At 47.3% G+C, this 16041-nt stretch overlaps 4 protein-coding genes across 4 annotated transcripts; 1 reads left to right on the forward strand and 3 right to left on the reverse strand.

Moving 5' to 3' along the window:
• Nucleotides 1–2961: 2961 nt before the first annotated feature.
• On the reverse strand, nucleotides 2962–4260 carry DEU56DRAFT_895704 (uncharacterized protein; the record flags this gene model as incomplete). The annotated part of the gene is made up of 3 exons (XM_041356399.1): nucleotides 3841–4260; nucleotides 3638–3790; nucleotides 2962–3586 (listed from the first exon to the last, which is right to left on the reverse strand). The coding sequence occupies exons 1-3, from the start codon at nucleotides 3972–3974 to the stop codon at nucleotides 2962–2964; spliced, it is 912 nt and encodes a 303-aa protein (XP_041201914.1). The 5' UTR covers nucleotides 3975–4260.
• A 152-nt stretch (nucleotides 4261–4412) lies between these two features.
• Nucleotides 4413–5305, reverse strand: DEU56DRAFT_162228 (uncharacterized protein). Its single transcript, XM_041344833.1, has one exon. The coding sequence runs from the start codon at nucleotides 5097–5099 to the stop codon at nucleotides 4608–4610; it is 492 nt and encodes a 163-aa protein (XP_041201915.1). The 5' UTR covers nucleotides 5100–5305; the 3' UTR covers nucleotides 4413–4607.
• Nucleotides 5306–5760: 455 nt separating this feature from the next.
• Nucleotides 5761–6617, forward strand: DEU56DRAFT_162276 (uncharacterized protein). The gene is made up of 2 exons (XM_041344834.1): nucleotides 5761–6058; nucleotides 6111–6617. The coding sequence occupies exons 1-2, from the start codon at nucleotides 5866–5868 to the stop codon at nucleotides 6347–6349; spliced, it is 432 nt and encodes a 143-aa protein (XP_041201916.1). The 5' UTR covers nucleotides 5761–5865; the 3' UTR covers nucleotides 6350–6617.
• Nucleotides 6618–11435: 4818 nt separating this feature from the next.
• Nucleotides 11436–14244, reverse strand: DEU56DRAFT_931625 (uncharacterized protein). The gene is made up of 10 exons (XM_041358718.1): nucleotides 14083–14244; nucleotides 13880–14032; nucleotides 13296–13828; nucleotides 13196–13249; nucleotides 12952–13136; nucleotides 12808–12894; nucleotides 12648–12754; nucleotides 12392–12596; nucleotides 12196–12340; nucleotides 11436–12142 (listed from the first exon to the last, which is right to left on the reverse strand). The coding sequence occupies exons 1-10, from the start codon at nucleotides 14214–14216 to the stop codon at nucleotides 11901–11903; spliced, it is 1845 nt and encodes a 614-aa protein (XP_041201917.1). The 5' UTR covers nucleotides 14217–14244; the 3' UTR covers nucleotides 11436–11900.
• Between the last annotated feature and the right edge of the window lie 1797 nt (nucleotides 14245–16041).

The following is a 16041-nucleotide window of genomic DNA, read 5'->3' on the forward strand; positions in this document are numbered from 1 at the left end:
TTGATTCCTTCTACGTACTCCATAATGATTGGTCTGACTTGACACCTCGTTACGTCTCTTTCAACGTTCTTCGGAACGAATAACTTAAATACATATTACAACGAAATATTTGCGAGGACCTATGTCTCCTTGAAATGCACTGCGCAACACCGAGTAAATAAGTACCACAACGAAACTTGTATATCAAGAAAAAAGACAATTCTCCTGCTCCCTGCAGAGCACCAAACTACCGTTGACTCCGTTGAGCATCTCCCATGCTACACGCCACTGCCTGTCGATATTTGCACGCGCTCCTGGAAAGCGATTGAGGACATGCCGGTTGCTGCATCAGAGTCTGCCACGAGCCGAGCGTGGTATTCTCGAACACTTAGGATGAGGCGTGGTCCCAGCACAAAGTACTGTATGGCTTGCAAAATCTGACCAAAACCAAGAAGAATCTGACTGTCCACGGAAAATATGTCCTATAGAAATGATGAACGGCGGTCGCATGGAGAGGTCAGTAAAATATTGCCATACCGCTAAGATCTTTGGAGACAAACCAACAATGAGGTTGAAGCAAGATGCAGCAACAAAGCTAGCGCATTCAATCATTCAGCGGAAAAGGGAACCACATTCACAATATGAGCTCACCTCGCGAAGTAAAGCACGTGGGATTTTATCAACACCGTGAAACAGTCCCCGATAATCCCTCCTGCCGAATGTTGTCGCAGTTCACGGAAGTGTTTTACAGCAATCCAGACTGCGAGACACAGTGCGAGGACCTCCCAGACAGTGCTGAGTATCCAAGTCATGGAAGCCAGAAGGAGGGCATTGTCCCCATTGCCAATCATGCACGCATATGTGCCAGAGATAATGAGTTCCTCTTGTATTCATCAATGAGCCCCATGCACGGTTTTCATTCACAATTAAGTGTACCCCCTGAAATATGCCTCATTCCCATTGCCATGACCACTACGTCGAAAATGTTGACAGGCAAGCACACGACGACGAGAAATATCAGGATCCTTCTGGATCGTTGATGCATGGCATGTAACCGAGCGATCATGATGACTGCAACATGTTTCGGTCAAGCCAATATCATAGGTCTTGTAACTGCACAACTCACCACATAGCATTGGTAATGCCACAACAGTCGTCCAATTGCACATGAGGAACAGAATCCGGCCTGAGAAATCCGGTTAGTGATGGGCCTTGGGTGGATCACACACGACAAACAAACTCACATCTGTAGCAGTCATGATAGTAAACGAAGGAGCTGGCCAAGAATGACACTCACCCCTACAGGGCGTCGCGGTTAATTGAATGGGAATAGCAGGCATTGGTGCAGAAGACTCACTGCATCTGTCAACAAGATCGTAGGAACATTGACTGCATGCTACTGTTCAGAAGATACACACACGGTGAATGCGAGAAGACTTACTCGGTATGTTCAGGCTGAGTGCGAGAGATGGGTGATTAGCACAACGCCAATTGTTTAGTCTTCTGAACATACATGACAAACAATACTCCAAGATAGCGCACCTAGGATATCTTAAAGTCAGCACAAAATCACAATAGGCAAGGTACGTACACTCAGATAGAGAACGGTCATCAGGGACCAATGTTGTCTCTGTCACAAATCAACATTGTTCTTCTGACGTGGAACTCTGCTCACCCAAATCAGTTCGACCTACAAACCAATCTTAGCAAGATGGCTGCTCCGGTCATAGCATCAACCTACCTCTTGTCCGAACGTAAGGGCTGGAAATACTTGTAGGAAATCAGTAATTCTCTAATGTTATGATGCTCACCCCAATCATACGTCAATCCAACAAAGGCGGCAACTGGGACACCACAGTCAAGGTCAGATCGAGACATGAGCGCCGAAATCTGACTGCGCTTCACGAACCTATAAAATAGCTGCCAATACGCCAAGTGTTGATGAGTGGCCAATAACTAGGGTCATCTGAGACCAGGGTCATACTGTTAGAGGATGGATGTGAGGGAGCGGGGAACTTTGTGGACATACAATGATGATATTCGTGCTATATATACTATAGCTAGCCGTGACCATCCAGTGCTTGTATGACCTATAGATATCCGTTCCTGTCAATGGATATGATGTCATGTTCGAAGTGATGTAGCGGGCCTTGTATAAAATGGCGGTGATGCGAAAGTGATCGGGTGTTATAATATTAAAGGTTCGATGCCAACGATCACCGCACCCCGTGCCAACGGCAGAACCGTTTAGTGTTGGTGCGGCATTGTCTTCCCTTCTATCGAAGTTGTTCACTACAGGTACTAGTAGATCTCTTATATCGTTGATCTTCATTCTAATAGCCAATGTTTCCAGCCTGTACTTTATCAGCGAATAAATAATGATTTCAAGATGTGCTCAATGTACGTAGAACAAGTTGGTCATAACACATTTGCACGGGCAGAACTTGAACACCGCAAAAGATGAAAGAACATCTAGAACTGTTCGTGATTTTTTTTGTCACCTTGCACCTGATACCATTCTTACATGCTGGTCATGATGGACTTAGTATTTTCAAATTTGCATCGTGGAGTTGGTGGGGTGGTAACAGGTATCAGTTTTCACAGCCAGAGACATCGTGGTTGAAATTCCGCGATTGATATCTGGTGAAGATAAAACACCATCTTTAGCTCAAGATAGCAACATGGGGGAAAAGAAAAGTGGGAAGCACCGTTAATGACCGCATCAAGCCTAGACTTGTTGTTCTTGGACCTAGCTGCCAGCGCACACCTTCAACGTTGAATACAATGAAACCCGATGCGAAACGTACCACAATAAATCCATCATGTAGTTGTCTTTAGCCTCCGATTTGGTCTTTGACGGTTTCATCGTCACGATCGATGTGGATCGTCATAGGAATGTTTCTGTGGTAAAACGTGGATAGCTTGATCAGAAAGATCTCACCACTCCAGGGCCTGTGCGCAGTTGGACATTCAAATGTTGATCTATTTGGAGTGTCTAGAATATGTTTCAAGGGGTACAACATAGTATTTGAACAAGCTATACGCCGTTAATAACGCAGGAAAGCGGGATTCACATCCAGCTGGGGCAATCTCCTCGAATGAAGTCGGAGATAACTTCATCGAGTAGGCGCTCAGATCGATCGTTCCACCTCCGGCATCAATGACAACGACCCCCTGGCTGTCAGATTGATTTTCCTCCTCGTCGGCATAATCTGAAACATCTATAGGGTTTTTAGAGGATATATCCGATGCAATCGCATTGGTAACACAGAAATGAAGACTCGCTTCGCCCTCAGTCAAGAGGTGCACGTGAGATTGCTCCTCCTTAGATGATATTAGACCAGCGAGCTCGACAGCGCGTCTAATCTGTTGTTGTTGTTGGCCTTCCCAACCGTTCGGATGTGTGAGCACAAACTCAATAGAATTCTCGACCGATCTCCAGAAATTCAAATGTGATTCCTGGATGTAAGTCCGAGCGCATTGGAAGAGGTAGCACATGAAGTCGGCGAGGACTTCCACTGCGGATTTGCCTCGTGGGAGAGATGGTATATCGTCCTCCCGTATGTGAGACGATGCCAGATGCTTAGCGCGAAGATGAAGTTTCCACCTGACCGAGATTAATATACAATCTATGCTTTATCCTCGACGATTTACATACCATTCTAGCTTCACCCATCCCTCGTTTTCTGCCTGTTCGATGATATTCTCTTGTAAAGCCTCAGCACCCACGGCGCGGACGTCTCCTTGAAGATCATAGTAGAGAATCGATGGTATTTTGGAGTCACCTCCGACATGCTCTTGCGCAGGATATCTACAATCCCACCATGAGCAAGAGACACTATGGTCGAGCTGGCTACTGACCTTGCTACTCCTCGAATAACAGGCACCTCCCCTGGGTCTAGCATACAATACGAGACTCCACTGAATGTGGTCCCGACATCAAATGCAAGCACTAATTTTCGCGTTGAACCCTTGTACGGTTCACGTGGAAGCATGATAGTAATATGTAGCCTGGAAGTTGGCGTCCTGGTTGAAGTTTATATACAAAGGGGCTTGCAGCTGCTTGACGTTTCGAAGGTCACATATATATTTGACCCGTTCTGAACAGGGCAGATCCAAACCGGAGTTCTACGCCCAGTTTCGACAATTCACTATGAAATTTATCTGAGTTCAGATATTGTGCGCAAGTAGCTTCGAAGTTCGAGGTTTCATGGAACCCTGTGTGCATGTATTCCACATCTCGGCACGCGTCGCTCGAATTGCCAATTGGCCTGGCGTATGCGGCCGGTCCGAGAGAAGAGAAGTTAGACGATCAAAGGTTCATGAGTCCCGGACCGCTGGAGACAGAAATATAGCTGATGAATCAAATTCTAGGATGCCAAGAGAGGCGAACTAGCCAATATTAAGTATATCATGCTGCCCCGGTCCATTAACATCAGCACACACCCAGCCCAAAACGAAACAAGAAACACACGTGCCAATCCAATCAACACCAAAGTACGGTACATCACATCATACGCGCATATCATCCTATCCATGCCCCAGCCCACAAACGCGTCCCGGCGCCCTCGAGACTCAGCACGCCCGTGCATTCGGGTCCAGTGGGTATGTTCCAGATGCTGATGAATCTACCCTCGTGTCCAAGATAAGCGAACCCCGTGTGTGATTGGAGCAGTGTACCGCTCGTTACAGCGCCGACGTGGTGGGGGTGCTTGGGAGGACGCTCGTGGTGCGTGCCATGCTGCCTGGGGTGAAATGTCGTAGAGCCTGACGATGGGCACTGTAGTGGGTCCAGAGCCGTTAGAGTCGCTGTGGACACTGACAAGTGTTCTCGACTGGCGCGTGGTGATAAGAGCTTCTGGAACTAGCACTGGTCTTAAGAGCAGGGGGACAGCAGGGGATTGAACTGGCTTTTTGGCTGAGCGAGATGGAGGAGGCGGTGGTGGTGCAGACTTTTGGCCCGGACTTAAATCAGAGTTGGAGGAGGCGTTCCGTAGTTCTCGATGTTGTACACGGGAATCATCCTTGCGCTGGCGAGGCCATGTAATTGGGTTTGATTTGAGTGGCAGGGTCGTGTTATCCTGAGCAAGCTGATATATTATGCTGGTGAACTTATTCATGCGAGGAGCTCTTTGACTCGTTCAAGTTGAATTTTTTCGAGCTCTTCTTTGTGGTTTTACCTCTATCTCTTCGATTTGATTACGAGTACTTAATCGTCGTGTGGGAGGAACGGAGGTGAGCGGGGAGTTATCTGTTGCGAGGACCTGGTTGTTGGATCGTATGTAGTTGAACTGTACTCCTTGAAGATACGATAATCAGTGAACACTATGCAACTTTTTTCTTTGAAACCTTCTAAAAATCCAACGCTGCAGCCACTCTGACAATAGCAAATTCCCACGGGTGACAATACATGTTGAACTTTCCTGTACGATACGTCCGAGTCGTTCGGTGAGTCGCCGAGGACTTGCTCATGGGTTAATACAGATTTGAATAAAGCCTCTTTGCACGTCGGCGCGCATTCATTAACATTACCCAAACAGCCTGGCCCATGCGATACCGTCTATGGACTTCGGTGCAGTTTTCAAAGTGACCCGGCACTTGTTACAAGATAACTTCCTCTCCTGCACAAGCTTCCCCACTCGCTCTCATTCTCCAACCCACATACTCCTTCAGTAATCAGACCGCGTCTTTCAACAACTCAAAGTTCTCTTCTTTCTTCTGCTCCGCGCACTCTTCTCGTAGCCCATTCACGTTTTTTCATTCGACTCATGGAATTGTTCAAACTACGACTTTGACAACCCTAAGCGTAAAGTGGAAAGGAAGATCAGATTAGGTCACTTGGCATGGTGCGTAGAATTTCGGGTTTCCTCAAGCGATTGACCCAAAATGCGCGATAGACCTTGGATTTGTTACCTTCTCATCTTATCCTGCCTTTCAACAGCTCAATTCCACCTCCGGACTTTCTCAACAAGATTGCGCACGGTATCACTGTTGCCAGAGGCCCAAATGACTGGCCCCAATCTGCGACCTAAGATTTCACGACAATCGCAAAGGTTGATTATAAGGAGAGGATTGCTCAGTACGTATTCCCTTCCCTACCACCTCCCTTGTCTTACTATCTTTTTTCACAGCCTTTCGCACAGTCTACAACGACACAAGCACGCTTTCCATCACCCGTGCCTGCGTCCTGCCGACTGGTGTCGTTCCACAGAACAATTACTTACTCCCTCTACTCTCGGTTCATTGGCGCTCAACGCCTCGCAGAGAAACACTCCCAAGTTCATCCCGCCATCGAATCCCAACACCACCTTTGGCACTTCCTTTCCCACATCTGCGACTGTGCATCCGTCCTCTCTGCGCAGGCCATTGACTTTGACCCTCGCAAACTCTTGCGACATGCGCCTGGACGTGGACGACGACATTGAAGACCTGTTCAAATTCAGAATTTCGCGGTAGCAAAAGGTTTGCCGACCTAGCCCCAGGCGCCACCTTGGTACAAATACATCCAACGAGGAACGTCAAAACGCCTCGTTTCCACCACAAATTCAAATCAAAACTGGGACCCCCACTCAATCTGTGATCTCCTAACCAAAGACACCTCCATCTAAATCTCGAGTGCTACCATAGCAGCCACGCCCATCGGACAACCTAAATTCCTCAAGGGACCCATGCCTTTCCTATCTGTCTCCCTTGACGAAGAGGAGAACGCACGTTCTCAACGTGCGAAGAAGCCCCATACGAGGGAACCTTCGTAGTTGCTCCCCACGTCCACAGATGCTCATTCAAACCATCCCCTTTCCCTATTGGCGGCATCGCAAATTATAACTCCAAGTTCTGTGCACATGGGTCTGACTAAGGAACACGAGTCAGGGCTTCCAAATGAAATTAACAGCATCGCCGTCTCGCTAACTCGGCCTTGCGACTTCAGTCTGGGAGCGTAAATGCGAAAGATATGGTAAGGGCCTAGGGCGACTGACGAAAACTGATTGCAAAATGCACCACAATAATTTCATCATGCAGCCGCGGTTGACATAATCGATATGTTGAATGGGTGGCGGGGGAGCTGTGTAGCCTACAGGGCTCGTCTGCATTATCATCGCATTAATTGGTACGATTTGGAGTCGATGTCTTGATCTATATCTAATATGTGACGTTGTTAGCTTTTTGTAGGGTAGGAGCGTGATCTAGCTGAGAACGCAAATAAAAGAACAGTGGGATGGCACAAGTCGACTCTCGAATCCGGACCGTCAATTATGATCTGCGTTGTGGGAACTCGACACTTGCTTGAATTTCAGACATCCTCCCCAGCACTATGGCATCATATGAATACTCAAAATTCAATGTTCAACCTCCCCATGCGCGTCACCAATATTAGACCCAAAGATTAATATTCATGCCACGCTGATTCCTTCTACGTCTTCCATAATGATTGGTCTGACTTGACACCTTGTCATGTCTCTTTCAACGTCCTTCGGAACAAACAACTTAAATACATATTATAACGAAATATTTGCCAAGACCAATATCTGCTTGAAATCCACTCTGCAACAACAAATAAATAAGTGCCCCGACGAAAGTTGAAAATCAAGAAGAAAAACAATTCTCCTGCTCCCCGCAGAGCACCAGACTATCGTTAACTCCGTTGAGCATCTCCCATGCTACACGCCACTGCCTGTCGATATTTGCACGCGCTCCTGGAAAGCGATTGAGGTCATGCCGGTTGCTGCGTCAGAGTCTGCTACGAGCCGAGCGTTATATTCTCGAACGCTTAGGATGAGGCGTGGTCCCAGCACAAAGGACTGTATGATTTCCAAAAGCTGACAAAAACCAAGAAGAATCTGAGTGTCCAGGGAAAATTGGTCCTATAGAAATGATGAACGGTGGTCGCATGCAGAGGTCAGTGAAAGATTGACATACTGCCAAGAGCGTTGGAGACAAATCAACAATGAGGTTGAAGCAAGACGCAACAACAAAGCTAGAACATTCAATCTTTCAGCGGAAAAGGGAACCATATTCACAATATGAGCTCACCTCGCAAAGTAAAGCACGTGTGATTGTATCAACACCGTGAAACAGTCGCTGATAATCCCTCCTGCCGAATGTTGTCGCAGTTCACGGAAGTGTTTTACAGCAATCCAGACTGCGAGACACAGCGCGAGGACCTCCCAGACAGTGCCGAGTATCCAAGTCATGGAAGACAGAAGTAAAAAATTGTCTGAATAGCCAATCAGACACGTATAGGTGTCAGAGAGAATGAGTTCCTCTGGTATTCATCAATGAGCGCCATGCACGGTTTTCATTCACAATTAAGTGTACCTCCTGAAGTTTGCCTCGTTATCATTACCATGACCACTCCGTCGAAAATGTTGACAGCCAAGGACACGACGACGAGAAATATCAGGATCCTTCTGGATCGTTGATACATGGCATGTAACCGAGCGATCATGATGACTGCAACATGTTTCGGTCAAGTCAATATCATAGGTCTTGTAACTGCACAACTCACCACACAGCATTGGAAATGCTACAACACTCATCCAATTCCACAAGAGGTACAGTATCCGGCCTGAGAAATCCGTTTAGTGATGGGCTTTGGGGGGATCACACGCTACAAACAGACTCACATCTGTAGCAGTCATGATAGCAAACAAAGAAGCTGGTCAAGAATGACACTCACCCCTACAGGGCGTCGCGGTTAATTGAATGGGAATAGCAGGCATCGGTGCAGAAGACTCACTGCATCTGTCAACAAGATCGTAGGAACATCGACTGTATGCTACTGTTCAGAAGAAAAAACACAAGTAATGAGGGAAGACATACAGAGTATGCTCATGCTGATTGTAAGAGATCATGATGGCAGATTAGCACAACACCAATTGTTAAGTCTTCCGAACATACACAGCATAAAAAATTCCAAGATAGCGCACCTAGGATATTGTCAAGTCAGCACAAATTCAGAACAGGTAAGCTACGTACACTCAGATAGAGAACGGTCATCAGAGACCAGCGTTGTCTCTGTCGCAAATCAATATTGTTCTTCTGACGTGGAACTATGCTCACCCAGACCAGTTCAACCTACAAACAAATATTAGCGAGATGGCTGCTCCGATCATAGCATTAACGTACCTCCTGTCCGAACGAAAGCGCTGGAAATACGTGTAGGAAATCAGCAATTCTCTAATGTTATGGTGCTCACCCCAATCATATGTCACTGCAACAAAGGCGGCAACTGGAAAACCACAATCAAGGTCAGATCGAGGTCAACATCTGACTGCTCTTCAAGAACCTGCAAAATAGCTGCCAATACGCCCAGCGTTGATGAGTGGCCAATAACTAGGGTCGTCTGAGATTAGTGTCATACTGTTAGAGGATGTATGTGAGGGAGAAGGGAACTTGGTGGACATACAATGATGATATTCGTGCTAGATATACCACCACCACCCAGTGCTTAGATGACCGAGGGATGATATCCGTTCCTGTCGATGGATATGATGTCACGTTCGAAGTGATGTAGCGGGCCTTGAATAAAATGGCGGTGATGCGAAAGTAATCGGCACCATAGGTTCTAGTACTAAATAGATCTCATATGATTTATTTTCCTTCTAATAATAGTGTCATCCATAAGATCAACAATGGTTCATTGCGTCGGCATGATGCTAGACCAGAAAAGTCAGCCGTTAGAAATACTAGTAGGGGAGATCCACCTACCCAGGCTAGCAATACCTCCCTGCAAGTACATATCCCAACCTAGTCATTGCCTCTTTGTCGCTTCACGCACACCTTCTCGCTCTCTGCCTCCCTCGTCGGGCTATCCTATCATAAGGATGTCAAAAATGATCAGCACAGAATCCTCTATTTGCATCATGGAGTTGGTGCGGTGGTGACAAGCATCATATTTCACGGCCAGGGGCATCCTAGTTACAATTCAGTGATTGATATCTGATGGAGATACAAGCAATTCCTAGATCAAGACAGCACTGAGAGACGACATGGGCGAAAAGAAGAGTCGAACGCACGGTTATGACCGCATGAAGCCCGAATTGTTGTCCTTTGTACTGCACAGCTTGATCGTGTGCATCTTGATGGTGATATTATTGATATGAGCCTCAGCAGCACCTATGATATCCCAGGGCTGAAGGGGGTAACACTCTGTCGGCACGCCATCAGAAAAGTCAGAGATTTTAAGAAGATAGCACACTTGCCGACAGATGCCAACGCACACCCTCGACGCTTAATCGATAATCTAATGAAAACTGATGCAAAACATGCCACCACAAATGCATCATGCAGTTGATGTGAATGGGGGTCGAGCTCTACTCATGTTGTTCGTAGGGTAGCCTGGGTAGGGACGTGGATTGGAACAACACCTGTGCTCAATCATGCAATAAAATATTGATTTACACAAAGATGTGGGGCGGTTTGCACAGGCGGAACACTTGAACACCGCAAAATTTGAAAGATGAAAGAACGTGAATTTCAACTGTTCGTGATTCCGACACCTTGTTTCCGGGATGAAGTTCTTGTACAGCAGTGCATCATGACAAAGCAATCAAATACTACCTTCCCACATGCTGGTTGTAGTAAGCGCAGCGATTTCTGAGTTGGCCTTTTGTGGGGTGGAGCTTCTTCAGTGGACGGCGTATTCAGAAGACATAGCTTCCTCGATGGTCGGTGTCGCAAGGGAATCATGCTCATTAGGGTAAGCCGCCCGTATATTTTCTGGGCTCTGTCACTGGTCATGATAGAAAATGAGAAGGACGATTGCACAGAGTACTCGCTGCTTTTCTGCTTGGTCCTCTTAAGTAGCAAAGTAATGATATTAATGTCAGTGAGTTCTCGTGTGTATGACAGGATTTCATGACACAGTTGTAGTTGTAGGCTCTATTTTTACCAAGCCACGCCGCTGCCTCGCGACAGCCTCATAGTAATCATTTACTGCATTCCAATCATGCGATCTTCCACGCACTGCAGCTGGACATATATTTGCCCATCAGAATCAAAAAACAATGTCACGGTAACTTTTTGATATTTGCTGTGTTTGAACTTAGATCGTAGCCAGCTGCAGGGGATAGGTTTGCATGGCCGAATGCAACGGAAGTTTGCTGTAGAACATCAGAATTTACTTCCCGTATTTCGCTGCGAGAGCGTCCACCTCGCATCAGCAGGTATTCCCGATCAAACACATGATACGATCACTGAATTAGGCACTATCAGGTACGAGCACCTGCCAATAGCGGCTTTTTCATCCACAGCGACTCTTCTAGTGTGAACGTAATCTCATGGCATCGTAAGTCCTCCGAGCTCGAATTAGTTGATACCATGAACTCTTATCAGAACTACGTCCAACCCATTGCTCTACCTGCCTCGCTATTCCGTTTTCCATTTCATTTGTGACGCCGGGAATTTCTGCCTTCGACACAAGGGCATATACTATTCAGTCTACTAGTTGCAGAGCTGAAGATCGCGCACTGAATGAGCAGGTCGATATTGCCATTGGTACGCATATATGCGTGTTTCTTGCCCCACAGTGATGTTCATCGTGGTCATATATTATGTATACGTCTATGACACGAATGATGTTTATAGTCGGTTGAACGAGTCGTGCAAGTCGCCGTCGTCGTCTTGGTCGAGGAAGAGTGTGGATGTTCGAGGGTGCGGTCAATACCTTGGACCGCCTCAGCATGTTCTACTCGACTTATGATGTTCTGTTGTGTATACCAAACTTGGTGATACTTGAGGTAACATTGATACAGATGATTCAGATGGCACGACTGCTCTACATGATGCTGACACTCTTCTGCAGCTGCAGCATGTGCAAAGAGCTGCATTTCGGTCTTGACACTACTCGTCGTAGACTATAGTTGCTGGGCTCCTATAACAGATTAATGTAACGAAATCAATCACAAAACGGCAAGTCGCGCTTACCGCCTTTCAACACCCTTTGCAATGTTCTCGATCAGCGAGAAAGTAGATCGATGAAATGAGTCGCGAACCTTTTCCTTCCAACTGATCTGGGCTTTCAGTTCCGTGTGGCCAAATAAAATGATGACGTCAAATTCAACCTTGTAATACTTTGCTTGATTTGAAGCTGATTTTTTGGGACGAAGTGTTCGGGATAGCTCGCGGAGGTTGGCATCAATCGTGCATAGCGTGGAAAATGAGGCTGAATTGGATCAAGTCAGCATGTGTGCTCGAGTCAGGAATAATTCATAGTACATCGTTCAACGTCTAACCACCGCGGCTCCTGGAGGGCACCCCCGTAGCGCATTATGTCCACGCTATAACTCTCGCATTTAGCGAGTGATGTTCGTGTAATATAGAAAGGCTTCCGGAATTCGCACAGCTCAGATACTTGAGTTCCCTATAATACAGTTTAACACATACCGAACGAGTGAATTTAATTTTTATTCACCTTCAGCAAAATACTCTGAAACATACTTGGGACACGCAGCACACCGGTGACATCGGTCGTTATCGTGCGTTTTCGGGCCTGGTGTTCAGGATTCTGAGAGTCGTACTGACCGCGGCATTCAATGCCATAAGTGGCGCGTGCAACCCGGGAGGACACTAAGTGGTCAATGTAGAACGAAACTGCCCCATCAGCAACAGCCTTGTTGCTGCGGTTACCTGATAAGTAGAAGTAGTCACGTTGATATTCGAGGGCTTACACATGGGCATCAGGGCGACACAAGCGGATGCCTAGAGGTAGAAAATATTCCTGGACTTTCGCAAACAGCCAGTCGCTGGTAGCGAAACCGCCAACCAACCAAACCAACTTCACGACGATGTCACAATCCTCCTAGTATATGAACGAGATAAAATACTCACATTGATTGGAGTCGAAGCCGCGCGTCTCTGCTGCTCAAAAGCCTCGATGATAGCTTCGACGGCTGGTACAAATAAGTCCGCGACGTCCTGGCTGTACGATAAAACGTGAGTTTTATGGGGAAAGGCATGCTAGAGAATATGGACAAACCCAGCCAATTTCAATTGCCCTGATCGAATGTCATACTCCGGATCCTTGTCACGGATGGTGCCAAACCTGATGTAAGACGGTTCATCAGGCTTACGGAACCGAAGCTTCGTGGTTGTGTCGAAGATTTTCGTCATTTGCTCGATGATCTCAGAGTTGGAGTAGTTCGAGCCCGAAAGTTTCTCTGGGAAATCAAATGACTATTAGTTTTCGGTTGCCTACATGACTGGTTCATTCACGGACTTTGTAAGAGAGTATGAGCGCGACGGGTAACAAAGACTGAGCCCTGCAGGCAACCTGAATGGACTTTAGCACGGGAACAATGCAGGACAACGGGATTTACATTCAGCTGGGGCAATCTCCTCGAACGACGTCGGAGATAACTTCATCGAGTAAGCGCTGAGATCGATAGTTCCACCTCCGGCATCAATGACAACGACCCCCTGGCTGTCAGATTGATTTTCCTCCTCGTCTGCACAATCTGACACATCTATAGGGGTTTTAGAGGATATATCTGATGCAATCACATTAGTAACACAGAAATGAAGACTCGCTTCGCCCTCAGTCAAGAGGTGCACGTGAGATTGCTCCTCCTTAGATGAGATGAGACCAGCGAGCTCGACAGCGCGTCTAATCTGTTGTTGTTGTTGGCCTTCCCAACCGTTCGGATGTGTGAGCACAAACTCAATAGAATTCTCGACCGATCTCCAGAAATTCAAATGCGATTCCTGGATGTAAGTCCGAGCGCATTGGAAGAGGTAGCGCATGAAGTCGGCGAGGACTTCCACTGCGGATTTGCCTCGTGGGAGAGATGGTATATCGTCCTCCCGTATGTGAGACGATGCCAGATGTTTAGCGCGAAGATGAAGTTTCCACCTGACCGAGATTAATATACAATCTATGCTGTATCCTCGACGATTTACATACCATTCGAGCCTCACCCATCCCTCGTTTTCTGCCTGTTCGATGATATTCTCTTGTAAAGCCTCAGCACCCACGGCGCGGACGTCTCCTTGAAGATCATAGTAGAGAATTGATGGTATTTTGGAGTCACCTCCGACATGCTCTTGCGCAGGATATCTGCAATCTCACCATGAGCAAGAGACACAGTGGTCGAGCTGGCTACTGACCTTGCTACTCCTCGAATTACAGGCACCTCCCCTGGGTCTAGCATACAATATGAGACTCCACTGAATGTGGTCCCGACATCAAATGAAAGTACTAGTTTTCGCGTTGAGCCCTTGTACGGTTCCCGTGGAAGCATGGTAGTAATCTGTAGCCTGGAAGTTGGCGTCCTGGTTGAAGTTTATATATAAGGGGGCATGCAACAGCTTGACGTTTCGAAGGTCACATACCAAGGTTGGAGGCGCAGATCAAGGCGTGTGCGCCTCGTGTGGTAATTGATTGTGTGCCGTGCCACATCTCCTAAATATGACCTGTTCTGAACAGGGCAGATCCAAACAGGAGCCCTACGCCCAGTTTCGCGTACAATTCACTGTGAAATTTATCTGAGTTCAGATATTGTGTGCGCAAGCAGCTTCGAAGTTCGAAACTTCGTGGAATCCTGTGTACATGTATTCGACATCTCGGCACGCGTCATTCGAATTGCCAATTAGCCTGGCGTATGCGGCCTGTCCGAGAGAAGAGAAGTTAGACCATCAAAGGTCGACGAGTCCCAGACCGCGGGAGACAGAAATCTAGCTGATAAATCAAATTCTAGGATGCCAAGAGAGGCGAACTAGTCACTACTAAGTATACCGTGCTGCCCCGGCCCATCAACATCAGCACACACCCAGCCCAAAACGAAACAAAAAACACACGCACCAATCCAATCAACACCAAAGTATGCCACATCATATCATGCGCATAACCCCCCATCCATCACCAGCCCACAAACGCGTCCCGATGCCCTCGAGACTCAGCACGCCCGTGCATTCGGGTCCGGCGGCTAGATTCCAGATGCTGATGAATTAGTGGGTCCAGAGCCGTTAGAGTCGCTGTGGACAATGACAAGTGTTCTGGCCTGGCGCGTGGTGACCTAAGAGCTTCTGGTATTAACATTGGTCTTAAGAGCAGGGGGACAGCAGGGGATTGAACTGGCGTTTTTGCGGAGCGAGATGGAGGAGGTGGTCGTGGCGCACGCTTTTGGCCTGGACTCAAATCAGAGTTGGAGGAGGCGTTCCGTAAATCACGGGAATCATCCTTGCGCTGGTGAGGTCATGTAGTCGGGTTTGATTTGAGTGGCAGGGTCGTGTTATCTTGAGCAAGTAAGCTCTTGATTGAAGGAGTTGGTGCAGACTTGATTGCTAGCTGATCCTGGGCCATAAGGACCTGAAATGAATCTTCTCGGCGTCCACCACTTCTCTCGCAGCCGATGAATCTTGCTCGAATCCAGGACCAAGTCGTCGTCGTCGAACCAGACCGCGAAAAGTATGAGATCAGGTTAACTAATAGCCTCGTTGCCGTGGCCGAGATCGGATAGTGTTCATGGTGCCACGGATTACTGTAGCTGCCAAAAACTGAGTGTGTTCCATTTTTAGAGTACCAATAGTCCGAGCTTTCATTTACTCGGGTTTTTCCGGTCTCTACACCATCAAGGTTCCCAGCTCCGAGATGGCTCATGCTTTTCTGCTACTACCATGATTTACTATCGCACCGATCCAGATATTGTATGCAAATCATGGTAGTCTGTATCCACTGGGTCGATGTGACACTCCTGCGACATGTGCTTGGACGCGGACGGTGACAGTGAGGATTTGTTCAAGACTTCAGAATGTTGCTGCAGCGGCAGGTTTGCCGACCTAGCCCCGGGCGCTACTTTGGTACAAAGGTCAAGAAAGCCCCTACGCAGCCTGCCACTCCAAGTATACCTTCAACGAGGAAAGTCAAAACACGGCCCCGTTTCCACCATAAATTCAAAATCTGAAACCCCCACTCCGTCCGTGATATCCTCACCAAAGACACTTCCATCAGGATCTTCGAAGTTCGTGCCAGTATCTAATTAATCTTGATAACAGAGATTATGAAGATGGCGTGTCTTCTGTGTGTCTTTGGGATCTCAAGATGGCGGGTTTACAGGTGTTGTGTTG

Source organism: Suillus clintonianus (genome assembly GCF_016758775.1).
Source record: "Suillus clintonianus strain FC179 chromosome Unknown DEU56scaffold_155, whole genome shotgun sequence".
Taxonomy (NCBI): Eukaryota; Fungi; Basidiomycota; class Agaricomycetes; order Boletales; family Suillaceae; genus Suillus; species Suillus clintonianus.